Below are 27,918 nucleotides of genomic sequence, written 5' to 3'. Positions count from 1 at the left end.
CATGCTAACAGGCAGCACTCGCGCCGTCCGCATTGGACCACAAGTCACCAAGTTCGTCCGGAATACCCTCGAAGGAGAGCTTTCGTAGCAAAAAGGACTAAGTAAACGCCTTTTTAAATAACATTTATTTAAATTCTTTATGTGTGATTTATCCTACAATCTCCTGGAGCGGTCAAGTTCACGCTTTCCGAAGTCGACATCGCTTCCTTCAAGCTCCCGGTGTTTGACGAAGAGGTCATCCCAGCCACTGTTCCGTTTATGGCGCAGTTCGCTCATGAGCATAGCAAAGCTTGGAGCGCTGGGATTGCCAAGTATGATGGATATGTACTTGTAACAGCGTGCTATGTAGGGCAAAATCTAATTTCCCTTCGTTTTCTTGATTGGAAGTTCTAGCTATTGATACTCCCGTTGCACATGTGCTGATCTCTGTTCCTTCCAGAATGCCGGCGCACCAGGAGCTGTCAAGAATGCAATCGACTATCTCTACAACGAGATCAAAGGGAAACCGTTCCTGATCATAAGCTATGGAATAATGGGAGGTGACAAGGCTAGCGATAGCTTGAAGATTACCCTGGAATCGATGTATGTCCATGTTGTTGAGACACGACCAATGCTGGCGTTTGCGAAAAATGAGCCTATTACTGGTGGCATGGCATGGGATATGGTGCAAGCTAGCCAAGGGAAGCTGGGTCAAGATAGCGTGAAGGAGTGGGCTGAGAAGAAGGACGAGGTTATCAAGGGTTTTGCAGAGCTCAAGGAGTTTCTGATCCGGCCTGCGGAGAAGGTGCCGGCCTGAGTGGAGTTGCTGTGTAATACTTTGGCTTCGATAATCGCCCTGAGCGCTGTGTTTTTGCAAGATTAGCCCATTCTTGCCGCTTCTTCTGCCCCTTCAATGTCTCGCAGGTAGTTGGCTGTCGGATATCGTTAGCCGCTATGAGGGTGATGAATAATCAGACATATCACTTGCCGTATAATTTGAACCTGGGCTCGAGGCCACAAAGGTAGAACTTCATAAGGTCGAGTCCTGATTGCCAGTCATCGTCTCGTTCTCCATATTTGATATGCATCATCGCAGTATCTGGTACGAGCCGATGTGACCAGTAGGCCAATCCATGGAAGTCGATAGGAGATCCAGTGTAGCCCACTCGTGTCATGCTGATGGATGTGCGGACCATGGATTGGATTGCTAATCTTGCACGCGAGGCACCGATCGTGTCCCCTGTTTTAGAGGCAAACTCGAATTCGTGGTCGTGAAAGTAGTATGCCATACTGACGTCGTGTTAGCATATTCAAATTAAGCAGTTGTGAAGATCAACTTGCCATGTGCGGATTCCGAAAGCACCGCAGTAACTGCCTTTTGCTTCTCCACTATTATTCACAAATCAGCTCCAGTCATGCTACTTATTGTATACCAAGCAGACATGTATCGCTGAGCTCACACAGTACTTACGCAGGCGGGATTAATGCACATAAATACGACTGAAGTGCACCCTCAAGTCGGGCCGCATCATTCTTCCTCGTGGGGGCATCTCGACTGTCATCTTGAACATGGCGAACGACAAGTCCAGCAAGATACGTAGACTGAACAGTGGCAGCAAATGATCCAAATTTGGTAAAATTTCGATTGAGAGGACCACTTGTCGACCATGCCACTTCTAAATCTTGTGGTAGAATGAGGTCCTCACGGAGCCGGTCTTCACCTGTGGGAGTCAGGGGTAGGAAGTCCTCAAGTTGTGGGGGGGCAGCTGCGCATGGAAGCTCGCTTTTCTTCCAGGCACTGTTAATATTCCTATGTGAGTGTCAGACAGATATCAGTAAGAATTACCCGTCCACCAGCGAGAGCTCGACTGGTATTATCTAAGCTTGTACCTTTCAACGATGACAATGGCCCACCATATACAGCGGTCAGTCTCTAGCATAGTAGGCGAGTCTGGATCTTTCGATAGTGGCTTACGAATCGACTCTTGCAAACCCAAGATCTGCGCCATTCGAACACAAGTCCCTATCGTGATCCAGGCTTCTTGAAAGAGCGCTTGGCAATACTCAAATGAACTTATCAGAATCCCAGCTTGAATGAGCTCATGTGAAACATTGCCCGTGGACTGTAAAAGAGAGTGGATGCTTTTCAGGGTAGGATATAGATCAAATCGGTGTTCATCCGAGTTCGATTGAGAGACCATTTGAGATATGAGATACATGGCCAAGACCAGGGCAGAGAAGTGAGAATCCGATGGCAAATTCTGGAGTTGCCAGTAGAATACTTCCTTGTTGAGAATTGGTAAGGCATGATGAAACTTTCCAAAGTAAATGTTGCAGAACTTGTTGATATCTCCGCTCTTTCGAGAGATGGCGTTGAGAAGCTTATGAGCTTGCAACGACACTTGCTTATCGGTCGTGAGAGCATGGCCAGCGTTGCCATGTGGATAGTCCCACGATCCCGGGAGACTTGCTGATACCACCAGTCCCGGAATTGAGTTACTGAGTATGTGCAAAGGCGGAAGTACAGACGGACGACCTGCAGCCACGGCACCTTGTCCAGAATAGGAGCATTTTGCAAATAACCTGAATGTTACTCAGCGCATTCAAGGGGATCAGTAAAAGGAAAATTCACCTGCTACATCTCGAGCAGCTTGGTAACGCTTTATTGCAACTCTTCTTGCGTTTCTTACATGGCTCACAGACTGTGAGACTGACGCCGATTTTGACGAGACTCATCATCTTCTTGGAGTAACGTGAACAGGAGCTGTGGGGAATTTCAAGAGTAAAGGCTACTTTTGTCTTCAAACGTATGTCCTAAAGGCTTATGAAGTTCTGAATTTGTTTTGATTTGTTACGTGAAACCTGTCAGCTTCATATCGAGGGTGGATCGTCGCCCCCAATTGCTGTGCCTCCCTCCTCCCTGCTCTTATTTGGCTTCCCATTATCGCGAGAGGCAAAGATTCTACGCATGTCGGATTTGGGTTGGAATGGGGTGTTAGTTCTATTAGTATAGATTGAGACCGATAGAAGAATTCCTTCTTGATGTGCACATCGGACATGAATCGTGAACCGGCCTGTCCTCGTTTCTGTGCGGAAGCATATCACGTGATGTCAACAGGGTCGTTTCAGGAACCTAGCTCCTTTGCCGCCATGGCTAAGCTTCGCCACCGTCTAGGGAGCTCCAGCTAACAAGTGTCCATATCCGAGGATTTGAAATCCAGTCAGTCTGAATAAAACCTCGAGACACCAGCAGATTACTTTACTTTCCTCCGCAGACATACCAAAAAATACACACCTTTCAAATAATACGCATTCAGCATGGTTCTCATTAAGAGCCTTGTCCTCGCAGGACTGGCGACTTTATCTTTTGCCAAAGGACCTGGCGCCCCCCCACCAACCTTCGATAACTCTGCCGTTCTCGACCTTATTCCCAGCAATTTCGATTCGATTGTGCTCAGCGGAAAGCCTGCTCTTGTCGAGTTCTTTGCGCCATGGTGCGGACATTGCAAGAACCTTGCTCCAGTCTACGAGCAATTAGCCCAGGATTTCTCTGGGGCCAAAGACAAGATTAGCATTGCAAAGGTCGACGCCGATGCTGAGAAATCATTGGGCAAGCGTTTTGGTATCCAGGGCTTTCCAACTATCAAATATTTTAACGGAAAAGATGAGACTCCAGAAGACTACAATGGTGGTAGAGATCTGGAGAGTCTGACAGAATTCATCAACAAGAAGACTGGTGCTAAGGCGAAGAAGGCAAGAGTCGCTCCAAGCGCTGTTGAAATGTTGAACGACAAGACATTCAAGGACAAGATTGGAGCCGATCAGGACGCCATTGTTGCTTTCACCGCTCCATGGTGTGGACGTAAGTACTCTCCTCGGTTACCTTTAACAATAGGCAATACTAACTCAAACAGACTGCAAGACTCTTGCACCAATTTGGGAGAAGGTTGCACAGGACTTTGCCAGTGAGGAGGGTGTTCTCATTGCGAAGGTCGATGCCGAAGCCGACAACGCAAAGGCAACTGCCAAAGATCAAGGCGTTTCCTCCTACCCAACCATCAAGTTCTTCCCCAAGGGCTCTACGACTCCAGAGGCATACAGTGGTGGACGCACAGAGGCAGATCTTGTCGCCTTCATGAACAGCAAGGCAGGAACACACCGAGCTCCAGGAGGCGGACTTGATGCTATCGCTGGTACCATCGAAGCTCTGGATGCCCTTGTAGCTAAGTTCACTAGCGGTTCAAGCATTGCTGAAGTCGCTAGTGAAGCTACCAAGGCTGCTGCTGACTTGAAGTCACAGGCCCAATACAAGTACGCAGAGTACTATGTTAAGGTCTTTGACAAGCTCTCCAAGAATGATAACTATGCTTCAAAGGAGTTGGCTCGATTGGACGGTATTCTCAAGAAGGGAGGTCTCGCGCCGGCGAAGCTCGATGAGTTCACTAGCAAGACCAACATCCTCCGAAAGTTCATTGAGAAGGTTTCTGGCAAGTCTGAGTTGTAGATACTCGGTTTGATACGGGCGGGATGGTATGTAACATCATCAGGAAAAATGACTTGGGGAAAAATGACTTGGGAACTGGCGTTTGATAGCAATTCAGAACCTTTTATTCTTCTATGCTCCGAACAGATGGTATTAAGAACCTTTAATGCCCTGAAAATTAGTCCAGCAGTATTATGACCGTGTATAGCCCACCAAAATAACCTGGAAACTCCCCAAACTCCCCAAACTCCTCCCACCTTCCCAAGAACGCCCCAAGTTTATGCTTCCCATCTAACATTTGCAGTCGAAGCCCGCCCAAATATCACTTTGTTGGACTGGACTTTCCATCACGCCCTTCATTATTGCTTTGCAGAGTAGCTTCGAGGTTATCCAATCGTCTCGACATCTCGTCCACTTGAGGAGTCTGTTAGTCTTCCTGTCTTCTTCGAATCTCACATGCACTGAGCACCTACTCTTTGCAAAGATCTCACTCGAAACACCCGCAAACTTGTTCGACAAGGAGTTCAGAAGCTCGTCAACAACCGCAGAGAGTTCCGCAGGAGCAGTGGCATCTCCACCTAGCTAAATATTGTCTATCAGCTCAGTCCAAAGTCCAGGGCTTCCAGAATAGGGAACGAACCGAATTGACAGAATTACGATTATTGTTTGGAGAGCTGGATGACTGGTTGGACGCCATAATCGACGTTTTTAGAGCCTGAACGCTGGGAAGAGATGCAAATCAATGAGGTAGAGACTGTAGTAGCACGAAATCAAGAACGAGGAGCAAGGCTCGAGGTTCGGCGTATTGTCAGAGAGGCTTGCTGCAGGGCTGGGAGGTGGACTGAATGAGGCACCTCGGAGCCTTGTTTTGCCGAGCCGACCGTCTCGTCTCTCAACTTCCGACTTCATTTGACTTCATAAACTTTTTACAACTTCTTCTCGGGGCCCTGTCTTAAACGGAGCAATTGTGTATTCACATTTCATGTAGAAAGTATAGGATATCTGGCTGAAGCTTAGACTTCTTTTACTGGGCGTGTCACCATTCACCAGATACTCATATTGAACCGCTGCTTTCGAGCGGACAATCTCATGAACCTCTTTCTCAATCTCTTCCAAGTATTATGTTGATTGGACAAGGAAAATTCGCTTCTGCGAAATGTTGCTTGTGTTAAAAGCTCACCGCCTGTCTTCCCTTCCTTTACTTCTTCTTCTCCGTAGTGCTGCTCTCCATGCTTCCTTATCGCATGCTCTTTTCGGGGGAAGTAGTGCAGTAACATCATCAGGGATCTCAAACTGGGAGACGACTGGGTAGTCGGTGAAACCCCACCAGCTGCTTGGATCACTCATCCACCTTTATTGGTTTGAATGGCGATCTCGACATCCACGCTACGATTGGCATAACAACGAGTCCGAGGAAGAGAAGTCCTGCCAACATTGCCGATGCTTGGAGAACATTAGGATTGGCATTCTGAATGCTCTGCGGTAATATTTGGATTGCGCTCCGCAGTTTGAGATCGGGAATTTTGCTGAGCTGATTAGGTAGATCCTAGGAAAATAACCCCATTCAACTGGCCATACTTGGTCCTATGTATCGCATCTTATGTGAATACAATAGAGCATAGCCACAGTATTCTTCATCCGAATCCGCAGCGGTTGACCGCTTTACACTCGAAGACCTATTACTGGCTTGCTCTCATGGCATTGTGCGGCCTCACAGCGCAGCACGGGAGTAAGCTAGGTTTGCGTCGCTGGGCACAAAGTTGCTCAATGCCACACATAAAATTCAGGAACAAGTATATCATTGTTTTGTTTGGCCAAGAGAGATGTGCCAGTAGCCTGCTCAGATACCTCTTCACCAGTTGCCCACTTCATTCAATGGTATTCACATCCAGAAAAGCCCCCAACCGAAATCACAAGTTTCCAAAGCCCATCTCCATCTAGGGTATTTGCTGTCCCAGTCACCACCTCTATCCTCTTTTTTGTCACTATAACTACTATTGCGGCTGAAAACCTTCTTCTCTGTCATAGCCATGAACGGACATGCCCCTATACCCACGCAAGGCCCTCTGGTTGTAGTTGTGATGTGTCTGTAATCGATACAACGGGTGTAGCCGACTGAAGGATTGCGCGGACACATTTCGAGGGATGGCACACGACAGCTGCAGGATGTATATGTGGTAGTGGCCAATGTGCACATTTCGGAATTAAGTGAGGGTCGACTTTATTGTCATAAGAGCGTTTGTTGAAGAGTCGAGATGATGGGGAGCGATTGTGTATCGTCTATTTGTTGGAGTATTGCTCCGTTGAACTTCTAAATAGAGGATTTGGTGTTCTGGGTATTTCTACAGTTCGTTACTATTTCGGAGGAGGTCGGGAGGAGTGAGGTTTTTAAAGGGCGCAAGTTAACTGCTTCTTCCGTGGCTTGGACATACTACGTGAGCTGCCGGTATAATATGATCCCAGAATGCGACAAGGCGGGTGCGAGTCAACACCAAGTTATTTGATTCACCGACCCTTATTTAAGCGAGGTCGACCAGCCAGCCCTCGCTTCTAGAACTGTAAACAATGGACGAAAGGCAGCATGGAACGATTATGGCTATTTCCAGAGAACACTTGCACCTCCAACTTATACCTCTTAGCCCTTTCACACAACAAGTCAACATATCCAGAGATATCAAAAGCAACAAATTTCCGGAACGCTGCAATTGGGTGGTTGAGTGTGAGAGTCTCGACGCGACAAATTGGGGTTTTGCACAGGGAATATACTGTGTGGCAGCGATACAGACTCCAGAATCAAACTTCACTATTCTTTCAGATCTATGTGCTTTGTCAACCCCAGATCTGCAGTACTGTTCTTGAGTGCAAGGCTGTGGTGGCTCCATTCACAGGCATGAGCCAAATCGGGCCAATCGCGGAGTCAGCCAATCAATTTCCACAAAACGGCCCCCGACATCCTGCTCACAAAGCCACACTCTGCACCCACTCCTACGCTTTTTTGAAGGTGGATCGGAGATAGGTTTCATTCGTGCAGATCGCGGATGTCATACTCGAATCAAGCTTCTTGGTCGGTCATTAGGTTCACGATTGAGGCGTGGTAGTCGTAATGCAAATGCAGGCTTGCACCCTCCATTTCTCGAGCCGCCGAAAAGTATATATCTCAGCCTCCTCTCCCTTTCAGACTTTTTTATAATGAGCGGCGTCAATTTTCTTCCTCTAATTGTGCTTCAAACATCGATCATCGAAGTTGAGTATGGACACCGAGTCATTATTAAATCGGCATAGGCGATCTGTCGTTCCGACGAGCACCTTCATTCCACGAAAACCAGGTCCGTCTTTACCCAGCTATGATTCTTCAAGACGACTCCTGTCATATGAAAAGTCGCAACCAATAACGTCCCAGCCCGAGTCCTTGTTCCCACAGCTAGCAACTGGACCAAAAGACTCCCTTGGTACCTCCCATACTCAATGTGGCGAGTGGAAAATCTTCTACGAAAACACAACAGCTATACAGCCGCTTCAAACCCCATCAAAATTGGTGGAAGTACGAGATTCTCGCTGCAATCGTTTCAACACTCTCCATCGCCGCTCTTGTTGGCCTCTTGTATCATCACAACGGGACGGTCGCCCGAAGATTAGGACATGTTATCACTCTGAATGGAGTCGTCGCTGTTCTTGCCACGGTTTGTAGAACGTGCTTGATGATACCTGTGGCTTCCGGCTTGAGCCGAGGGAAATGGTTGTGGTTTTCGGTCAAGAGAACACCCGAGCGTGGACGACGACTCGAGGTTCTGGAGGTTTTGGATAATGCGTCTCGGGGATCGTTGGGCAATTTGGAGTTATTGTGGACCTTGAGGGGAAAGTAGGTTTATTTTCAGGATCTTAACATGACCCTTAATGCTGAGATATGTTCTTCGTAGGGATATGCTGTCTCTCGGAGCTGTTATTACAGCCTTAGAGCTAGCATTCGACGCTTTCACTCAACAGGTCTTGACGACCCAGTACATTAACACCTTTTCTGTGGTGTTCTTGGTTGTCATTATTCTGAAGACGAGAAGTGTCGGTATGATGCCGTGGAAAGGGAGTGCCTTGGCTTGGCTATTCTTAAGTGTGGACGAGGAGCTGAAAAATCATTCCAGAGCTGCATTAGGTAAACCTGACGGTCTCTTGAAAGCTACGAGTGAGCCTAAGGTAGCGTTGAGGGAGAAGGATGGCTTCTAGGAGTTTGAAAACTCTGGTCACTGATACTATGATGTGCGAGCTTCAGTTCCTACCATGAATATACAAGGCTACTCCGGCCACTGGTGAGACATCGCCACACCGTAATCACTTTCAATTTATTTCGGCTTTCATGTATCGGAAGAAAACGCTTCAGGTGAGTTTTATGGCTGTATACTATCCAGTCATTGTTGGGCATCCGAGATCTTCGACTATGATATTTTGAATTTCGCCAAGTTCCGAGGAAAATGGACCAATATTGGTGTCTCTCTGCTACTCCTTCGAAAGTTGACCACTTTTTTCCTTGTCAAAAATCAGTACCCGAACAAAACGCCTAATTGTATACTCACGGCCTTGACCTTCAAAAGCTTTCACCACAGAAGTGAACTGAGGCCATTCCAATGCGGCATCGGAACACCATTATGATTTCGACCTAGTATAGTGGCTTTATGAGAGATAACTTTGCCAGCTTCCCCGGATAGGAACCGAAGACTGTGCAGGTCGGCAGCAACTGTCAGGGGATTTGGAAGGAACTTTTCAAACATCCTGGAGCTTGTCCCTGGTGAATTTGATCAAGCATGAATCACTACCCTCTGCATCATCCATGGCGATGCAGACATCAACCTGAGTTTAGGCTCCCGGATTTAGTTGCATGCCTACTGCAATAGTTTGTGCATGTCGTTCCTCAGTGGTTAATATGGCTCCAATGACTTGGCATTCAAGCCTTACTATCAACATTGTGGATTATGATATTCTGAAAAATCACATTGCAAGGTGTCAGAGTGACAGATCCAAAAAGTCTATCAGAAACTCTCATTGTTTACCCCTGAGTCATTAGGCGAGACACGCCACACCCCGCCATTTATCCCTTACTTCGATCCATACATCCTGATGCTCATGACAAGACAACACCAAAACCACAGATCTTCCCTTATTTTCGGCCAAGGAACTATGTCTCAATCATGGAATGGATTTACGTTTCCCTATCTGTCGCCTTCCCTCCCTCTCGCGTCATCGTCTCTATGTGCCTTTCTCACAGTGGAATCTCCTAACGTACCAATGCCTATTATATTTTCTTACCACCTCACAAAAACGTTAAAATTCGTAATTATCAATCATGAAGCTTCAACCACTATTGTTGGCTCTGATAGCAGCGTCCCTTACTCACGCTTGCATGGAGTTCAATGGCATCCTTCCCTTCTCGCACACCTCCCCATTTGAAGCCAGCATTATCGACAACGGCGTAACAACCTGCTGGATAAGCACCACCCTCAAAGAACACAGCACCATGCAGGAAGAGCTTTACTCGCACCAGCAATCCCAGAGGTCAAAATCAAAATCAAAGCTCAAGAAACGCTCCAACGGTCGCAAGATCTCGCTCACTGATCTGCCGGCATACGAAACAGCTGCGAGATCCAGTGAGCAACATTACAAGTCCCTTCCAGGGTCACCCTCTTCGCAATCCCGAATAGATGAGCAACACGTTGACCTACATGCCATCCCTCCTCCTCGTAACGGCCAACTACCCAAGACTCCAAAAATGGAAGAGCCAGAATGGGACGACATACCCGTGTGGCAACCCTGGAAGTTCGAATGCATCAGTGGCCATAAGGCGAGAGCAAATGTTGGGTTGAGAGGCTTTACGTATGCGGCGCACGGGCAGGACTTTTATTTTGTGCCAAAGATGAAAGAGAATCTCTGGGAAGAGAAGTGGGTGTATAGCTTGAAGCTGTGGTGTGGGGAGAAGGATAAGAAGGGGAAGGTTGTGGAGAGGCCAAAGCCAAAGGAGGTAGGGCAGGGGAAGAAGGAGGATGTGAAGAAGAGCGCTGCCGCTGCTGCTGCCTCTGGTAGTGGTGTTTCTGCTGGTGATGCTGTTAAGAAGGAAAGTAATGTAGGGAAGTCGAAAACGAGTGGGGGTGGTGTAGCGAAGGGTGGATTGAACGAATAGATACCATAGGAAGTAAAGAAATGTGTCTTGGGTATCTGCTTCAGTATCACTTGTGACACGAAGTCACCAGGGTAATTAATTCTGGGAGAGAAGTCAGAGACTTCAGGCCGACTCTTCACAAATTGCGTATCAAGGGTTGAACATAGGCCACTATCTATTTCTATATTTCAAGAAAGACTCCCAAGTAACACATTAACAAAAAGCAGTGAAAATAGAAAGCGAGAATAATGCCAGTCAGTCAAGTACAATGAGCCGATTGGAAACGACGAAAGGAAACAGACTCAATGCCTGAGCACGGAGATACTCCCATTTCTCAAGGCTGAGTTTCGGTGCAAGTCGTCAGTCAACACGAGTTGTGATGCTTCAGATGCTTGATAATGCAAGAATGAAATAGTAGATCTATCAGCCCACGCTGCTTCATCGACGCACTTATGTTCATGCTGCACGCTGATTAGAGCCAATGCATTGACGAAGACCCACGAGATGACGGTTTTAGCGGTCACGCATAAATTCCAGTGGATGGATTTAGCGATCTTCAGGGATCATTTGGCACTGACTGGCGCCGGCAAAGGAGATCTTTGTGGCGCAAGGAGGCCAAGCTAACCCAATGTGAGGACAATTCCGAGGAGCAGCACAGCACGGCGCAGCGCAGCGCAGACCAAGAGATTTGAACAAAACATCTTCGTCGCCCCTCACTCCTGTACTTCGATCGCTTTACGGGTATGCTATTCTACTTGAGAGTAAAAAAGCCTACGAAGTGACCGGCGGAAGACTACCTGCGAATACAGTCAGGGGACGACTTCACGACGGACCACTGACCACATATTCCCTGTCTCATGACCACAACACACGATACCATGTCAACGACAATGACATTGACGATGTCGCAGGCGCAAGGTGCAGCGGCATCTGCGTGTCCGAACTGCGGTATCGGTCTTCCTGATCACTCGGCCATAGCATTAGACGCACAGAAGCAAATCGAGGATCTCCAAGCCCAAGTCCGACTGCTAACACAGAAGGCCACAAATGCAGGTTTGTTCTCCAATCCATCACCCTCTCAGATGTAAATTCTGAGACTAAAAAGTGGACAGTCGACAGGTGGGCAGACTACGAAGACGAGATCCAAGAACTGAAGGCACAGAACGCTCGACATTCCGAGGAAGCAGCCCGCGCAGAAGCAAGCAGTCCAAACCGTTCCTCATACCTACCAGTTCAGAACCGTCTCTCCTCCTTCTTAGCACGCAAATCGACGCCGAATCTAAAGAGCCCCGCGCCGCCGAGTACGCCTTCAGCTACGGATCTGGCCGCTGCTTTGACGAGGGAGCAGGCATTAAGACAGGCCGCAGACAAAAAACTCGATGAGGCGAGCGGAGAGCTGGAGGAACTGAGCGCACAGCTTTTCATGCAGGCTAATGAGATGGTTGCGACGGAGCGAAAGGCACGCGCGAAACTGGAAGAACGAGTTGCGGTCTTGGAGAGTAGGGATGGGGAGAAGAGGAAGCGGTTGGAGAGGCTGGAGGGAGCGGTTGCGAGGATCGAGAGGGTTCGAGGATTGCTTGCGCCGGGGAGATGAAAGGGTGCGGCGCTTTGAGACCGATACTCTTACGAGCAGGCGGTGTGGCCATCTGCAGAAGATTGTTAAGTGTGCTGTGAGGAAATATGTTAGAATGCGCACTTCTGGAGGAGTATGGAAACGTGGACGAGGAAAAGGAGATATCGATAGGGTAGATACGAGCCACGATACAGCAGATTACCGACCGTCACGATTTCGGCAGAATGAGATATCACCAACCTTCGACGAACGACCCAGCATCACTTTGGAAGTTCCCGAATTCGAGCCCTGGATCAACGAGCTCTGGCACGATTTCCTGATAGAACCGACTCCGTACTTGGTAGCTTCGGCGATATCTTACCTGGGATTCGTACTACTTGTCGTACGGTACTACCGCGCTGTTTGGCAGCTTATATACTTTCTTTTTCGATTCGTGCCCTGGGATGAGGACCTTGGTTTGGGCTAGTTTGTTTCGTTATAATGTTCTATTCTGTACGAGTATTATGCATTAGTTTTGGAGTTATTGCCCTTGTATGGATAGGTACCTGGATAGGATTGGCATTGGAGGAATAAGCTTTGGGAAGGGAATGAACTGATGGACAGACGTGATACCCGGTTCTTGTATATAATACAGCACCAGCTTCAACGAATGATAGTGCATGATTTGGAGAGAACCAAAAAACAGCACATTCAATGCTACGGTATCAAGGGTGGTCTCGCTATTGAAAATCATCTACGTCTCAACGATCTAACTTGCGCCCAGAAAATGCACCAAAACACCATCAAGAAATTATCGCACCTTCAACTCTCAGCTACTAACTTTACTTCCCAATGGTCAGGAACAATCTATCTCCCACATCGCCCAAGCCAGGTTTAATCATTCCACGGTCGGTTATCTCACTATCCACACCAGCAGCCCAGATCTCAACTCCTTCCGGCCACTCATTCGCCGCCCTTTGCAGACCCGGTAAAGCACCGAGAATGGCAATTACGATCACTCTCTTAACACCCCATTCCTTGAGCGTTTGAATAGCAGCTGCACATGTGCCTCCCGTTGCGATGACAGGATCGAGCAGAATGGCTAGCTCGGAGGCGCCAGAGTTGGGGGAGTCGGACGGAGTGTTGGCTGCAGGACGGTGGTAGGGGAGGTTGTTGTAATATTCCACTGGTTCGAGGGTTGTGGGCTCGCGGAATAGTCCTAGGTGGTGGACTGGGGCTGGGTTCGGGAGGAGGGTTTGGATTGCTAAGTGTTTTAGCTTCGCGTTCTTTCAAAGACTGGACAAGGCATCCGGAAGTGACAAGAGCAGATGGAGAACTGCCTTACCATCTAACATTCCAAGACCAGATCGTAGGATAGGTACTACGGAGATGCTTCCTGGAGATACAGTGGTCGTGGTATATTCGTATCCCAGGTGAGTTTTTGCCTAGACGGTGAGCTGTCAATACTGGATTGCGGTGGCGGGGTAAGCTTGTCTATTGACTTACAGCCTCTCCTTTTTTAGTAGTAAGACCAGCAGCTGTAGCTTCGCAAGCAACAATCAAAGCAATCTCATGAACCAGCGCCTTTGTCTCCCTAGCGTTCGTTGTGCTCTGACGAAGTTGTGAGAGCTTGGCTTGAAGACATGGATGCGTGGAGATATGGACAGTTGGGGGTAGGTCGAAAGACATGTTGGTTGAATATCCAAAATGTAAACAAATATCTAGGCTGTGTCTCTAAAGTTATTTCTTTAAATTCTTGTGAGATAAACGTCAAGAAGATTCCAGTAAGGGCAGTGGTTCCTGAAGCGACTGGTGGGATGTTGTGAGCTACAAGTAGCTAACGAAGTGGATTCAAGCTCCCCTGAATCCAAACATCCGGGGTCGGAAGCGGGCGATAACCGCTTATCGACAAGCGGTCTCTGATTGGCTTGACTTTTTCGATAGCATTGGATTGTTGACGTCGGTCCTCGTGCAAAAGGTGGAGATCATTTTCCACAGTCAGCCGTTTGAAGTAATGGGAATTCCAGGAGGCGTTATGGGGTTTCGAGACATTGTCAACACTGGCACTGAGAAGTGTGCACAGACTGCCAGGCGCATATCCTATGCAGTCCTCGTCCTATGATGGAGATCTCGACATCGGGTCAGTTCGAAGGTGGTATCGCAGTGAAGCACAGCATTGCCAGCTCGATGGAATCGAAGGACAGTGAAAAAATTGCAACACAAGGGTCGCACGACGCTGCAGACCATAGCTCAAATGGTTACGAACACCATGAGAGATCAACACACCTTTCAAATCCGAAGGCCAGCTCTACAAGTCGAAAGGGTATAGAAAGCAAGGGCGACAGGAAATCTCCGGATGAAGCAGGTTGGCGGAGTTTTGATCCATCAGCATCCCATGCATTGCGCAATCCTCCACGAAAAGCACACGATGCTACTCGCTCCAGAGTGCGGGATGATTATGATGTGCCGGACGATTATGTCAATCTTGATGAATTGGTCGTTCCGTCGCCAGTTCAAAATCCGGACGAGGGACCAGTATATCGGCACATGTCTTTGGAAGATGCACGTAGTAGGGCACATACATATCAGAAGAGCGAGGAGATCAAAGAAAGGTCATCGACAGAACGCCCCGCAGAGGTCAAGAAAACGGAAGAAAAGGAGCTACACAGAGTCTCTAAACTTGCTACCCAGCTCTACGTTATTTCATACCTAATACTGTTCTCCCTTCTCGGTACGTTGGCACGACTTGGCCTACAAGCCATTACTTTCTATCCCGGGGCTCCTGTGGTATTCAGCGAGCTGTGGGCCAACTTTGGAGGAAGTCTTTTCATGGGTTTCTTGAGTGAAGATCGGATGCTGTTCAAGGAGGAATGGGGTAAGGCCACATACCATCAACAGATACAAAAGGCGAAAAAGAAAAAGCAGGACGAAGAGAGTGGCTTAGGTTCAGACCAATGTGTTGATTTACAAGCAGCCAAGAGAGCACATGCGGCAACGAAGAAAACAATTCCTCTGTATGTCGGGCTGGCCACTGGATTCTGTGGCTGCTTCACTTCATTCTCATCCTTCATTCGAGATGTGTTCCTGGCCTTGTCAAATAATTTGCCTACTCCTCTCAATCATCCTACTGACTATGGGCCTACCGCAACGACCGTGGAGTCAACAGTTCCCAGGAATGGGGGATATTCCGTTATTGCATTATTGGCAGTCATCATCATTACAATTGCACTTTGCATATCAGCCCTGACAATTGGAGCTCATATCGCCATTGCTTTGGAACCGTTCACGCCTAGTCTACCATACAAATTCTGTCGCAAAGTACTGGATCCGATAGCAGTTTTACTAGCTTGGGGATGTTGGCTAGGAGCCATTATTCTCGCTATCTTCCCACCTGACAGGAACTCGGCTCCTCCAGAAATATGGCGTGGCCGAGCAGTCTTTGCACTGGTCTTCGCTCCTCTTGGTTGCCTAGGACGTTTTTACGCCTCACTTTACCTCAATGGCAAGATTGCTTCGTTTCCAGTTGGAACGTTCGTCGTGAATATTTTGGGCACGGTAATCTTAGGGCTGAGTTATGATGTCCAACACGTACCTCTTGGAGGCGTTATTGGCTGTCAGGTCTTACAAGGTGTCGAAGACGGATTCTGTGGGTGCTTGACAACTGTCAGCACGTGGGTTGGCGAGTTGAGTTCTTTGCGCAGGAGACATTCCTATCAATATGGCGCAGCGAGCGTCATAGTGGCGTTGTGTTTCATGATTATCATTATGGGCAGCATGCGGTGGACGATAGGCTTCTCGGAATTGCAATGTGTAAAGTAGATGTCAGGTACGTCAATAATTTTAATTTCTAATCCCTGCGTCAAAAATAATAGAAGATTGCCCAGGTGCCTTTCTGTTGCATCCATGTGACTCTTGATGCTGTGCTGTGGGATCTGTGCTCTCACTGAGCAGATATGCAGACAGCCGCATATGCTGTATCCACTCGCCCAAAGATGGGAGAATGCCTTGCTTCGAATCCTGCAACCAAGTGGACCATCTGGGACGTTTCCAATCAAGCATTTGCTGGAAGCCACTCGTTGGAAGACAACGGCAGGATTCGTTGGCTTGGATTGCCAAACAGGCATCCTGACGACAGAGAACAACACTACCGAGCAAAAACCTTTGGTGTCGAGCTCTCGCGCGTCAGTCAACAAATGGCAGGTCCCAAAGTCGTACAGGCGAGACAGGTAGTGGTGTCGTGCAAGGCGATTCCGGTTACATGTAAAAGTGGGTTTCAACACTTTGCATTCATCCGAAGTCCAGATCTGCCGATAAGTCACAATACACTAACCGCAACTCTTGAACAATTAAGCAGATATACGAGTAAGATCTACTTCGTGCCTAACGTTCGATAGGAAAACATGTGTCAGTCCTAGATCACAAATCCAACCTTACAGACGTGCATCAGGCTGCTAGTCTGTTGCTTTGTCCCGTATCGAGTTATCAACATATCAAATAACTCCTCCCATCTTCGGCAATGAACGGTTCAGGTATTCAGGTGCTTTGCTCCGCCTCCTCCCGCCTTATCCTTCCTTAGCAAGAGGATCGTCTGTTGTTATCGGAGGCAAATATCACCGGAACTACCTGGATACGGCAGCTGGTCAGTTTAAACTCCTGCCATGCAACGACGACACCCCTGCGGCGCCACTCCCTTTCGCCCAACCACACGCTATCTCGGCGGACGCCATCTCAACCCCACAATTCCTATTTCCACCTTCCTCATGCGCGAGGCGACGCCGACATTCACTAACCTACTGTGCGGGAAAGCAAAGCTTACAAGAAACCTGGTCTCTCAATTTGCGTTATATGCTTAAGCTTACAGGAAACCCAGTATTGAGCTCTCAAGTTGCTTTGAGCATATTAAATATACAGTAGAGCGACGGGACGCTAAACCCCATCCCATGCAAGTGGCCGTGCAAGACTTTCTTGCTCCGAGCAGCATAGCATGTCGAGATCCAGTGTCCAGGTAAAAAACCAACAAACGACCAGTAGAATTCTGTTTCCACGCCCTTATCCAAGAGACAATGTCCATATGCCCCTCCAATGATTTATCAATTCCTTAACTTCCCTGTCAAGCAGACGGGCCTGCGAACTATCACTGGAGGTACCTGGACGGCTCCCACTCTCCTCTTATCGACTTGCCTCCTTGCGGCAGATCTGCATACCCCGGGTGAAGGCTCCCTGCATGAGCTGTGCCAACTACGGTAGGTGCTACTTGCTCCTCAACCCAGGTAATTTACTGCTCTATTTTGCAGGCATAACATGCATATGGGGCAGAGCAGCTTGATAAGAGAAGCTCACCCCGCCACTTGTGTCTGTCTCGTCCTCTCCAACCTCTCTCTGTCTGCTCATTCATTTGTTTGGAAGAAGAACACGCATCTGGTTGCTTGATTTAGAAAGAGCTGTAGCAATCGCTGTCTACAGTTGAGATCAAATCTTTTCACCATGAGGTCTTCTCTGGTCACTGCCCTCTCGGCATTGGCTTGCCTTGTTTCGGGAAACCAGTTCAAGAACTTGGGGAGACTGCTTCCTCCTCTCGAGGACGCCGATGTCCTCGCTGCGGATATTGCTGCCGCCCCAGTCAATACTACAGGCTCCGGGTTCTTTACCCAATTGCTTGATCATGACAATCCCAGCAAGGGTACCTTCCAGCAGAAGTACTGGTGGAATTCCGAATTTTGGGCGGGGCCAGGTTCACCTGTAAGTACCTAATCAGTTCCAATGAAACCAATGAATAAAAGTAGAGCTAAATCATTTATCTCAGGTTGTCTTTTTCACTCCAGGTGAAATTGCTGCTGGTGGGTATGGTGCATACCTCACCAATGTCACCATCACTGGTCTCTATGCTCAGGAGATCAAAGGTGCTGTGGTCATGGTCGAACGTGAGAATGCCCCGAGCGACCTCTATCCAACTGTGCTGATAACATTCTAGACCGTTACTGGGGCGAATCTTCTCCATACGACACTCTCAATGCTGAGACCTTGCAACTACTGACTTTGCACCAAGCCATTCTCGATTTCACCTATTTCGCCAAGACAGTTGCTCTCCCATTCGACACCGACCATAGCTCCAACGCTGATAAAGCACCATGGGTATTCTCTGGTGGGTCTTACTCCGGCGCTTTGGCAGCTTGGACCGAGAAGCTAGCCCCAGGCACTTTCTGGGCGTACCATGCATCCTCTGCGCCTGTTGAGGCAATCTATGATTACTGGCAGTACTTTACCCCGGTTCAAGAGGGTATGCCGAAGAATTGCAGCAAAGATATCACAGCAGTAGTCGAGTATATGGATGATGTCTTCATGCATGGCAAAGAGTCTGAGAAGCTGGCACTCAAAGCACAGTTCGGTCTTGAGTCACTTGATCACTACGACGATGTGATGGGCGTTCTTGAGTATGGCCCATGGTTGTGGCAATCCAACAGCTTCTACACCAACTACTCTGGCTTCTTCCGGTTCTGCGATGCTATTGAGGTAATTTTTGCTGCCATTGTCGAAGTCTCAACATACTAATTCTATCTAGAACGTCAAGGCTGGGGCAGCAGTCACTCCAGATGCAAACGGTGTAGGACTTGCGAAAGCCCTCCCAGCTTATGCCAAATGGGTAAACGAGACATTTATCCCTGGATTCTGTCAAGGTTACGGCTATGAGGATGAGCGTGAGACCAAGTGTATGGACACCTATGACCCAACCAACATTATCTTCACCAACCGAGCAGTCGACAACGACATTGACCTGCAATGGCAATGGATGCTTTGCAATGAGCCATTCGGCTACTGGCAAGATGGCGCTCCTCGTCACGAGGTTACTATCGTTTCCCGTCTCATCAATGGTGCATATTGGCAACGTCAATGCGACCTCTTTTTCCCCACGGTTAATGGCTTCACATACGGCTCCAACATCTCTCCCGATAACAATGTCCACCAAGTGAACAAACACACCGAGGGCTGGAGGCTTGAGAAAACTACTCGCCTCATCTGGACGAATGGCCAATACGATCCATGGAAGACATCGGGCATGAGTTCTGAGTTCAGACCTGGTGGGCCATTCCCAGGTACTGCAACTGCTCCTCTGCAGATTATTCCAGGAGGATTCCACTGCTCTGATCTGAGACTCAGGAATGGAATATTTAATGCTGGGGTACAGAAGGTCATCGATAATGAGGTTGCGCAGATAGTCAAGTGGGTTGAGCAGTACCCGAAGAAATAGGAGGGGTCGAGATGTGTCACATGAAATGTAATACGATAATGATCAACATGGCGAAATAATAAAAGTCTAAGCTGTAATAATTTATGGATCGTTGCGATAGATGTGAGGATAAGTGTTATTCTTGAGCACCTGGATGTGATGTTGAGTATTGGTACCAGTATGCATTTTGATGGAAGTCGGTTGAAGTGTTGTTTGTCAAGAGATAATTTAAGCGAGCTCTTCGGCATCACCTCATAAGCTCAGGCAGAACAGCACTTATTATTTTGCTGTACGAACCAGTGAGGATAGCTATGCAGAAAAACATAACAATGATATCTCAACCCCTCGTCATCTTCCATCACATAACGACCGCCACCTCTCACTCATAAACATAACAGAACGGCCCATCAACAATGCTCATCAGATCCTTCAATTGGTAAATCTTCGAAACCAACGGCGTCAAATCCACCGTATCGGTCAACTTCTGCATCGCCCCACCTCCAAACATCGACGTCCCTCCAGCGATAACCTGCATCCGATTCGGCAGATCTTGACTCTGCCAGATCGTCCAGGTCCGATCGATCATGCCATGATGCAACCAGAACGCAGGATCGTTAGGCGACGTGTAGAAGTCACCGCCGGGGTCGGCACCGATTGTAAAGTGCCCGGCCGTGTGTACGCCAGGTGAGGCTTGCATCGTGTCTTGGAATGGCCCGATGGATTTGGCATTGTTGATTAGTTGTGCGATGAGGGCTGGTGTGGCTTGGTTCTTGCAAAGGTAGGGACCAATATCTCGCCGAAGGCATCGTGGATTTGACCCATATCCGTCCGTTCGGGGATTGCGCGGTGGTGCTGGGTCAGCCATTGGGGACACAGGACTGTGGGTGTTAGCTTTCTGCTCCATTTCACTGAATACTGAGTCTGATGAGACAGAGCTTACCCCAAGTGAACGGTCATACTATATGAAGTCAGCATCTTGCATACTTGAAGGACTTTGAGCTACACACTTAGCGAAGGGACCTTTTTGAACGCAACCTCCTCCGTTTTGAGCCGGGCCAACACTCGTTGCTTTGTGACTAATCTTCTGTCCGTTTCCGCTCATGCTGGTATCTGAGCCGTCGAAGATTGGAGAGGCTTCTGGGTCATTAGACCATCTGCCCCAATCCCAGTATGGCTGAGTTCCATTGTAGCCACACTCATTTCGTAGAGTTTGCTCGTAAGCCCATGTGTAATACCTGTGCCACGATAGGAAGTTCCCCTGAAGTAATCAGCAAGCAGATTGATTGTGAGCTGGGGACCAACAGACGGTGCCGTGAATGTTCAGAGTTTGCTGCATATGAACAACGACGAAGTCCTCATAGCGGTTGGTGGCCCCAGGAAATTTTCCAGCTGGAAGTTTTGATGGACTACTCATCAAGCATAAGACAGCTTTGATATATGCTTTTCGGTCTGCAACTGAGACATCACCCCTAAGAACATCCGGTTAGCAGTAGCGGCTGTTTTAATCTGATAATAGAATACTTACCACTCTTTACGGACCATCAACTTCGATGCGCTACATGTTGTTGACTTTGCTAGCTGAGCGTTTATCTGAGTTCTGCCTTTCGTCTGCAAGTCCCCAACAACATCACCAGAGACCGAAGTAGAAAGAAGCAAGACCAGTGGGCCAAGATAGCACAGTAGCCTGCAAAGAAGTCCAAGACTTGTCACCATATTGCTAGGCAGGAGCCTCCGAAGTCAATACCCTTTTGAGAATGAGAGACTGGTCAAGTACCTCTGAGCATACCAAGAATTTACAACCACTCTCCCCGAGATCTTATAGCAAACCCATCAAAATTTGATGAGCCCTACGAAGCTTGGCGGATATTACCCCATGGATAAAGGGCACGTATAAACGGATCAGCCGTCACACAACTTTCTAATGGAAGGAAGCTGGACCGTCGTTGACAATGTGACTCGGGGTCAGGCGATTCAGATGATACGGAACAGAGCCGTAAACATGAATGATCTCCGAGTACGCATTCCTGTCCATGTTCTCAATTTGGGACTCGACATAAAGTTGCTGCAAATTTGGTCAAAAATAATATTGGAAGAACCAGAAAAAAACAAACACTTGAGTGGACTGGGATAAACAGATCCGGGAATCTCCTCTTTTGATGTGGGGAAAGACCTTGTCAACGAGGAAATGCTTATCATTTTGCAATTTATATTGAGATTATCCGGCACCTCGTGCCATGTGTTTTCACATCAGGATCTGATTGCCAATCCATGCCATGCATATTGATCATCCAGAAGGAAGGAGACTAATACCCTTCCGGAATCCCATCGCGGCAGTTGAAATCTAGACAAGGAAAACAAAAGTTCGCTTATGATCACTCCATCACGGAAAATTTCGCCTTGCGTAAATCTAGAAATTTACTTGGTACCTCAATCTACTACAGATGCCAAAGGATCTTCAGCCTTGCAAATGAGATCTGGAAAGAGCTGGTGCAGAGATGAGTTAAACTTGGCAATGAAACATAAATATCTCGCAGGACATTACCCAGTTTGTCTCCAATGGCAACACGTTGCAAACGTACACGGCCATTCGTACACGGCCATTGGGGTAGATATAAGATACAACAGGTTAAGATAAGGTTGGGACGACCCAAACAAGAATTTTCTAGGTAGGAGGCCAAGAAGGAAACAAGGAGATGTCAGCGTGGTGGCTTAGTCAGCTTACCGTCCTTATTAACATAACAACACCCATATTGCATTCGGCTGGTGCTTTTGAAATGCAACTTTCCTGCTTGGCAGGATAAAGTCATTTCTTCCTTATCACCCCTCTTTTCTTTATGCATCCAGAATGTCTCATGGCTTTTCTTAATTAGCCCCCGGATATCCCCCTAGCCTCTTTCTAATGCCGAACTTGTGATGGCTGTTGTGTTACTCTTCACTACTTTTCTGGGGAAATCCCCCGCAGCAGGCGATCTCTGGGCTAACAGAAGAAATAGCCTGTTCGGCTCTTGAAGTGCTCATGGGATATGTTGTGTATCTGTCTTGGCGATTCGCAATGATTGAGCATGCCGGCAATGGGGCAGCTGGCAGGTTGTTTCTTACTATATGATATTTGACGGTTTATCACTCCCCAGCTTTCTTTGCCCCCAGGTGTCCCTTTCTTTATTATTCGCATCACTCAGCTTTGCAAGATGGCTGTCATTTCGAAATTTCTCGCTGTTACGGCCCTGTGCCTATCTTCTCTCATTTCCATGGCTGCGGCGCATCCAGGCGAGCACCATGATAACCTCGAAATTATTAGAGAGATCAAGGCGAGGAGTATTGAGTTTGAGAACCAGCAGAGAGAACTTCAGTCCGCTTGCGAGAACAGTGAAGAAGCACAGGCGAGGAAAGAACGTGCGTATGCTCGTCGTGCTGTCACAGTTCAGCGATTGCGGAAGGAGCGAGGTCTTGAAGATGGTGAGTTTTCGTAAGCAATTGTCTGGTAGACTACCCTAAATATTAGTATAGAGCCAATCTTGCACCGACGTACTCTTGCTCAGTTCAAAAATTGGCAGTCAAAGGGCCACGACAGGACTGCAACGCACAAGTACAACATGTCAACCCCAACTTCCGTTCTCTTTGGGTCCAACACTAGCTGTATCTTGACTCCAGATAATGCCAACGGTCCATACTACGTACTTGGCGAGCATATCCGTACAGATGTTAGAGAAAGCCAACCAGGCATCCCGCTCCACCTTGAGATGCAATTCACCGAGGTATCTAATTGCAAGCCTGCGGTGCCACTTGTTGTTGACATCTGGTCTTGTAATGCGTCTGGAATCTACAGTGGAGTTAGTGGAGCTGGTCAAGGTGGTTTGAAGACGACATTCCTACGTGGAGTTCAGGAGACCGATGCAGATGGTGTTGTGTCCTTCGACACGATCTTCCCCGGTCACTATAGCGGACGCGCAAGCCATGAGCACATTCTTACTCACTCCGGCGCAACGATATTGCCAAACAAGACGTTCAGCGGAGGTCATGTCTCTCATCTGTCACAACTCTTCTTCGACCCAGCCCTCATCGATGCAGTGGAAGCTACAGACCCGTACAATAAGAATCGAATTACAAGAACCTCCAACGACGCAGATGGCTACACTGGCTATGCAGCGACCTCCGCTTATGATCCATTCGCGGAGTACATCATGCTGGGAAGTAAACTTTCGGATGGTTTATTCATGTGGGCTGACCTTGGCATAAAATCTACGAACAACTGTAAGCGAGTCTCTGTTAGTTGCATCACCGCAAAAACACGAAGCGACGTTGTCCACTAAATGCTAATTATTATCTCAGGGGACACCTATGGTACTCATGCAGCAGTACTAGGCGCTGATGGTGGGAAGGATAACCCGAAGTTCAATATGGGCATTGTTGGCACTCCTCCAAACACACACGGATAAAATGGTTTTAACTTTAAGCCTTTTCGAAATGTACATAAGTTTTGTGCTACTGGAATCTATCTCCAACTTAGATTTCTCAAGTACGCTGTCTAAAGAGTACTATGTACATAGCTGTTGGTCTGTTCAATACACGGGTTGACTAAGTGCTGTGAGCATTCGTCCCATAAAAATCACCAATCGCTGTGCACTTGATCACGAGTCACTCCAGGCATGTGTGTATCTTGGTTATGACAGGATTTATCAACGAGATGTTGAAGTATATTGATGGAAGTGTGGTTTGGGTCAATAATGAAACTAGGTATTGCTCATGCTTGATGTTGTTATTGAATGTGCCAAGGAAATTGCGTGACATCGAAACATGTCAGAACAAGAACCATACTAAATCATCTAACAGTCTGTAAATAGGTCCAATATCCCAAAAGCCTTGTCTTATCCTCTATTCTCAATGGCGCAGCAAAGCATTCTCAATCATCGAAACCTCGCACTTTTCCATCTGCCGAGACCCGTTCAAAGGAACCATCAATCTTTTCAAAATCAAATGTCCATAGTAGGCATATCCAAGTATCTCAACAGCGCCGCATAATCGACGTCATCGTCACCCACTATGAAATTTCCGTGCCTCTCGGCCAACATATGCCCACTCTCCTCAACCTCCTGCACTGTCTGACGTCTCGGAAGTCCCAGCTCATCATCGATCATATCTAACTTAAACAGAAACTCTCCACCCCTATACGGAGTCTTACGCTTCCCATTTCCGATAACCCAAGAGACCCCGTCATCTAATACAAACAACTCTCTCTGTACAGTCTTTCCGCAATGTCTCATATCCGTCTCCATACATGTAACTGATTTACACATCGGAGCACTCATGGTCCTGGCCTTTACTTCGGAACTGAACATCCAGCGACCAAGGATGTTGTTATGTTCCACCAGGAGTGGTCTGGCGAGAAAGCGATAACCATTAAGGTCTATTTGACCGATTTTGGTCCTTGCTGATCGGATTGGTGACTGTGATTGTCGCTTGTAGCGATGGCAGTCTTTCCCGAATGGTGATTTCTGGTGAGGTAACACGCCAGTATTGTTCATGACGAAGTCTTTGCTGTTGACGGACTTGTCGCATGAAACTATTGGATTTTTACTACAGGTTGAATAGCTCGACTCGGTGTATGTGCTGTACTGGATTTCCGACTTGTGCGTGCTAGTGCGGCTTCTTGTTGAGGTAGTGCTAGAAGGACTGACAGCTCTTGGCAGTTCCGTAACTGTAACCTGAACGATAGTTTTGGCTCTTTCGTTGTATAGCTCTGTTGATTGGATATATTCGGTAGTCTACAGCGTTGTGAGTCACTCTCATCTTCTGGTACCGAGTTGAGGGTTTAGGGTTGACGGCGACGTTGATTAGATTCATGACAGGCTCGCACTTACCATTGTGTTGGAAGCAACATGTGACTTAGCGAGGTCGCGCTTGCCGCCCACTGAGTTATTTCTCGTCGTCTGAAATATGCCATCCACATCTGGTTTCCGCTTCGGTCTGATGGCGACTAGGTATCGATTTCCTTTTGAAGAGACTGCGTAGATTCCGGTAATTGGCTCTCTACCAAAATACAGATGGGGCCTGTCCGGACTCGAATTCGATTCAGATGAGCACCATTTCCAGGGGCTGACCGCCTTTTTTGCGAGGAGGAAGAGATTGGGCGCCATTTTGAGCAACCGCTTGTTGATGTTGGTTTAGGTACAGGAGTGATGAGTGGCGGCTGGGATATTGAAGAGATATTGACAGATTTCAAGAGCTTGAAGCCAGAGAGAGGTCGTGGGAAGATAAAGGTGTGTTGGGAGAGAATGACAATGAGAAGGGCATGGAGCAAGAACTTATACAGAGAGATTGCCATTTCGACTGATGAGAACTTGGTACGCTATCGTGAGGCTATTCAAGCGCGAACGATGATGGAAAAAGTAATAATTGTGCGGAAGCGCTAGATTTCTTGCGTTGATGCTCTAGCTTCAGGACTAGATGATGTTTTAGGACGGAGACGGATGTGGTAAGCTATTATGAAGCTATTCTAGAGAATTTTGATAGTCATAATGACCGAAATATGGCCTATCATGTGACACCTGGAAGTAAAAGAAGCCTACTACACCCGTGACTTCAGCGATAAGTGTAGCATACTTTTACTGTAGAAGATCCGAAAGCACTAGAAGGAAAGTGATCTCTTTCTTGAGGGAGGAGGTAATTGCATAACTACATCAGTGTAATTAGGCCGGAGCATTTGCGTCTCAGCGAACGGATCTCAAACATCAAGCTCATGACTATCTTAGGCGAAAAAAGAACACCACGCCTGTCATCTGTGACAGAAGCGAATTGCTCATGAAAGTGCCTGAGAGCGCCAGTGCCGAACGAGAAACTGGGGTGCAAGATGAAGACACATATATAGCACAGGTACTCCTCACTCGGATTAGACGAAGAAACATGTCTTAGGAAGGCACGATGAAGAGAGCTAAAACATAGGATACAAGGGGAAGGAAGCAAATGCACCTATACTCCCGGTACCCAGAAAGAAAATGTAAGAAAACTACAAACAAACCTGCTAGAACCAAAGAGATCGCGCAAAGTCGCAGAAAAGAGTGAGACAATGGGGTGACACGTTGTGGTGACAAACTGCTTAACAGCACCAAATGATGGAATTAAGGGGGGAAATAACCTTATTTGGCCTTCGACATTTCCTACCATTTGGTTAGAAAGGTTCCAGATATCAACTATGTTCAGAGGCCTGAAAGAAATTTATATATTGGCATCTAGAATCGTGGTTGGCTGAGAGATTGAAAGTGTGATTTATCGACGCTTTCTAAGTGGCATGTTGGTTTTGCGACTTGGTCTGAGGTTGATAATCCGGACGAGAAGGTGTACCACCATCATGGATGAAGGCCGTACAATCCGAATGAACGTCACTGTCACTAGAATACCGATCGACCTTGGTACAAAGTAGTTGCTGAAAATTCGTTGACGGAGGAGCATGTGCTACATTTTTGTAATGCTCGCGCTCATGATAACCCGTAATCCCGTGCCCCATGCAAAGTGCCCAAACGAAAAATCACCAACTTAAACCTCGACTGTGACTCTGGCCTTGGGGTTGGTAACCTTAACACCGAGTTCCTTCGCGCGTGCAACGATCTCAATTCTCTTTCTCGACGAAACGGCGTGCGAAATCCTGTGTCTCATTAGTCCTGCGGGCCTTGGGGCTTCATCCGGAAAACGTACTCGGCAGCGAAGGTCTTGTTGTGCATGAGGAGAAGGTCGACATCACGGACGTTGTTGACGAGGAATGCCTTGTGTCCGGATGGCATCATGTGGCGGGTCTTCTTGTTGGATCCAAAACCAATCTAATAATTTCATCAGCCCTTGTCCTTCTTGTGCTGAGCCAGAGGTTCATGGCCGTCCAGAATCTCGCCATCCCCAGGACGAGCCTGTCCGCCATGAACCTCAACTATCCCTTTCACGTACCGATGGCATAACCATTTGTCCCTTGAAGCGTCTTCGGACACGATTGTCAATACCCTTAGGCTTTCTCCAGCTGGCGTCGAGGCATTTGTAAGTGTCTGACTGGTGCCTATGAAATCTTTTTGTGCCTGTATATCTAATCGTCAGCCCATATCCTTCATCTCCAAGCTCGTCGAGGCGCAAATTTCGGTTTGAAGGTGAACATACGCTTCTTCACGATAGGAACGTGCTTGGCGGCGGAAACCATCTGGATTAAATGTCAGCGATCTGATTGAGGTCCGCGAGTGTTTGCGAGGTTTCGCAGAGTCGTGGACGTACCTTGTCGTCGGTTTCGGTGGGTGGTTGTCGATGGAGGTTGAAAAGTTCGCGATCTCCAAGTTTTCGCAATTGGGGGCTCGCTGTGTGCCTTCCGTTTTCGAAGCGAGCCAATCACGTGCTGGGCCCACAAGGCTTTGGCTGGGATGACTAAGCCGAATTATCTTTCTTTCTTAACCTCATGAAATGGATTGTCCCAATTTCTTCTGGTTATAATATCCTGGATGACGAGAGAACAAAATCCAATGTCAAAAGATTTATTTACAACATATTAGGTGGGTATGGGAGACATA

At 47.7% G+C, this 27,918-nt stretch overlaps 15 protein-coding genes across 15 annotated transcripts; 8 read left to right on the top strand and 7 right to left on the bottom strand.

The window, feature by feature from the left end:
• Nucleotides 1-141: 141 nt before the first annotated feature.
• Nucleotides 142-3,054, bottom strand: ONS95_000583 (uncharacterized protein). Its single transcript, XM_058493743.1, has 6 exons — nt 2,612-3,054; nt 1,870-2,562; nt 1,451-1,789; nt 1,321-1,368; nt 968-1,269; nt 142-911 (listed from the first exon to the last, which is right to left on the bottom strand). The coding sequence occupies exons 1-6, from the start codon at nt 2,716-2,718 to the stop codon at nt 859-861; spliced, it is 1,542 nt and encodes a 513-aa protein (XP_058363944.1). The 5' UTR covers nt 2,719-3,054; the 3' UTR covers nt 142-858.
• ONS95_000584 (uncharacterized protein) lies at nt 259-796 on the top strand (the record flags this gene model as incomplete). Its single annotated transcript, XM_058493744.1, has 2 exons — nt 259-345; nt 440-796. 2 exons carry the CDS (start codon nt 259-261, stop codon nt 794-796), a joined length of 444 nt encoding a protein of 147 aa, XP_058363945.1.
• An 89-nt stretch (nt 3,055-3,143) lies between the features above and the next one.
• ERP38 (Protein disulfide-isomerase erp38) lies at nt 3,144-5,304 on the top strand. Its single transcript, XM_058493742.1, has 2 exons — nt 3,144-3,841; nt 3,894-5,304. The coding sequence occupies exons 1-2, from the start codon at nt 3,298-3,300 to the stop codon at nt 4,481-4,483; spliced, it is 1,134 nt and encodes a 377-aa protein (XP_058363942.1). The 5' UTR covers nt 3,144-3,297; the 3' UTR covers nt 4,484-5,304.
• On the bottom strand, nt 4,785-5,159 carry ONS95_000581 (uncharacterized protein; the record flags this gene model as incomplete). The annotated part of the gene is made up of 3 exons (XM_058493741.1): nt 4,785-4,876; nt 4,936-5,044; nt 5,103-5,159. 3 exons carry the CDS (start codon nt 5,157-5,159, stop codon nt 4,785-4,787), a joined length of 258 nt encoding a protein of 85 aa, XP_058363943.1.
• Nucleotides 5,305-8,160: 2,856 nt separating the features above from the next.
• Nucleotides 8,161-8,680, top strand: ONS95_000580 (uncharacterized protein; the record flags this gene model as incomplete). The annotated part of the gene is made up of 2 exons (XM_058493740.1): nt 8,161-8,321; nt 8,380-8,680. The coding sequence occupies 2 exons, from the start codon at nt 8,161-8,163 to the stop codon at nt 8,678-8,680; spliced, it is 462 nt and encodes a 153-aa protein (XP_058363941.1).
• Nucleotides 8,681-9,794: 1,114 nt separating this feature from the next.
• ONS95_000579 (uncharacterized protein) lies at nt 9,795-10,625 on the top strand (the record flags this gene model as incomplete). The annotated part of the gene is made up of 1 exon (XM_058493739.1): nt 9,795-10,625. One exon carries the CDS (start codon nt 9,795-9,797, stop codon nt 10,623-10,625), a length of 831 nt encoding a protein of 276 aa, XP_058363940.1.
• Nucleotides 10,626-11,494: 869 nt separating this feature from the next.
• On the top strand, nt 11,495-12,198 carry ONS95_000578 (uncharacterized protein; the record flags this gene model as incomplete). The annotated part of the gene is made up of 2 exons (XM_058493738.1): nt 11,495-11,657; nt 11,717-12,198. The coding sequence occupies 2 exons, from the start codon at nt 11,495-11,497 to the stop codon at nt 12,196-12,198; spliced, it is 645 nt and encodes a 214-aa protein (XP_058363939.1).
• An 800-nt stretch (nt 12,199-12,998) lies between these two features.
• Nucleotides 12,999-13,845, bottom strand: ONS95_000577 (uncharacterized protein; the record flags this gene model as incomplete). The annotated part of the gene is made up of 3 exons (XM_058493737.1): nt 12,999-13,420; nt 13,502-13,601; nt 13,663-13,845. The coding sequence occupies 3 exons, from the start codon at nt 13,843-13,845 to the stop codon at nt 12,999-13,001; spliced, it is 705 nt and encodes a 234-aa protein (XP_058363938.1).
• Nucleotides 13,846-14,274: 429 nt separating this feature from the next.
• Nucleotides 14,275-15,975, top strand: ONS95_000576 (uncharacterized protein; the record flags this gene model as incomplete). The annotated part of the gene is made up of 1 exon (XM_058493736.1): nt 14,275-15,975. The coding sequence occupies one exon, from the start codon at nt 14,275-14,277 to the stop codon at nt 15,973-15,975; it is 1,701 nt and encodes a 566-aa protein (XP_058363937.1).
• Nucleotides 15,976-17,640: 1,665 nt separating this feature from the next.
• On the top strand, nt 17,641-19,402 carry ONS95_000575 (uncharacterized protein; the record flags this gene model as incomplete). The annotated part of the gene is made up of 4 exons (XM_058493735.1): nt 17,641-17,895; nt 17,960-18,077; nt 18,128-18,666; nt 18,716-19,402. 4 exons carry the CDS (start codon nt 17,641-17,643, stop codon nt 19,400-19,402), a joined length of 1,599 nt encoding a protein of 532 aa, XP_058363936.1.
• Nucleotides 19,403-19,760: 358 nt separating this feature from the next.
• On the bottom strand, nt 19,761-20,517 carry ONS95_000574 (uncharacterized protein; the record flags this gene model as incomplete). Its single annotated transcript, XM_058493734.1, has 3 exons — nt 20,389-20,517; nt 20,322-20,339; nt 19,761-20,259 (listed from the first exon to the last, which is right to left on the bottom strand). The coding sequence occupies exons 1-3, from the start codon at nt 20,481-20,483 to the stop codon at nt 19,761-19,763; spliced, it is 612 nt and encodes a 203-aa protein (XP_058363935.1). The 5' UTR covers nt 20,484-20,517.
• Nucleotides 20,518-20,648: 131 nt separating this feature from the next.
• On the bottom strand, nt 20,649-21,094 carry ONS95_000573 (uncharacterized protein; the record flags this gene model as incomplete). Its single annotated transcript, XM_058493733.1, has 2 exons — nt 20,649-20,850; nt 20,907-21,094. The coding sequence occupies 2 exons, from the start codon at nt 21,092-21,094 to the stop codon at nt 20,649-20,651; spliced, it is 390 nt and encodes a 129-aa protein (XP_058363934.1).
• A 1,062-nt stretch (nt 21,095-22,156) lies between these two features.
• On the top strand, nt 22,157-23,952 carry ONS95_000572 (uncharacterized protein). The gene is made up of 3 exons (XM_058493732.1): nt 22,157-22,837; nt 22,889-23,632; nt 23,711-23,952. The coding sequence occupies exons 1-3, from the start codon at nt 22,570-22,572 to the stop codon at nt 23,815-23,817; spliced, it is 1,119 nt and encodes a 372-aa protein (XP_058363933.1). The 5' UTR covers nt 22,157-22,569; the 3' UTR covers nt 23,818-23,952.
• A 148-nt stretch (nt 23,953-24,100) lies between these two features.
• On the bottom strand, nt 24,101-26,087 carry ONS95_000571 (uncharacterized protein). The gene is made up of 2 exons (XM_058493731.1): nt 25,240-26,087; nt 24,101-25,143 (listed from the first exon to the last, which is right to left on the bottom strand). Exons 1-2 carry the CDS (start codon nt 25,513-25,515, stop codon nt 24,352-24,354), a joined length of 1,068 nt encoding a protein of 355 aa, XP_058363932.1. The 5' UTR covers nt 25,516-26,087; the 3' UTR covers nt 24,101-24,351.
• An 824-nt stretch (nt 26,088-26,911) lies between these two features.
• RPL32 (60S ribosomal protein L32) lies at nt 26,912-27,557 on the bottom strand (the record flags this gene model as incomplete). Its single annotated transcript, XM_058493730.1, has 4 exons — nt 26,912-27,020; nt 27,071-27,192; nt 27,314-27,438; nt 27,518-27,557. 4 exons carry the CDS (start codon nt 27,555-27,557, stop codon nt 26,912-26,914), a joined length of 396 nt encoding a protein of 131 aa, XP_058363931.1.
• Between the last annotated feature and the right edge of the window lie 361 nt (nt 27,558-27,918).

The sequence above is a fragment of the Cadophora gregata genome (genome assembly GCF_030347475.1).
Source record: "Cadophora gregata isolate MNR1 chromosome Unknown scaffold_1, whole genome shotgun sequence".
Taxonomy (NCBI): Eukaryota; Fungi; Ascomycota; class Leotiomycetes; order Helotiales; family Ploettnerulaceae; genus Cadophora; species Cadophora gregata.
This window is presented reverse-complemented; position numbering and strand designations above follow the sequence as displayed.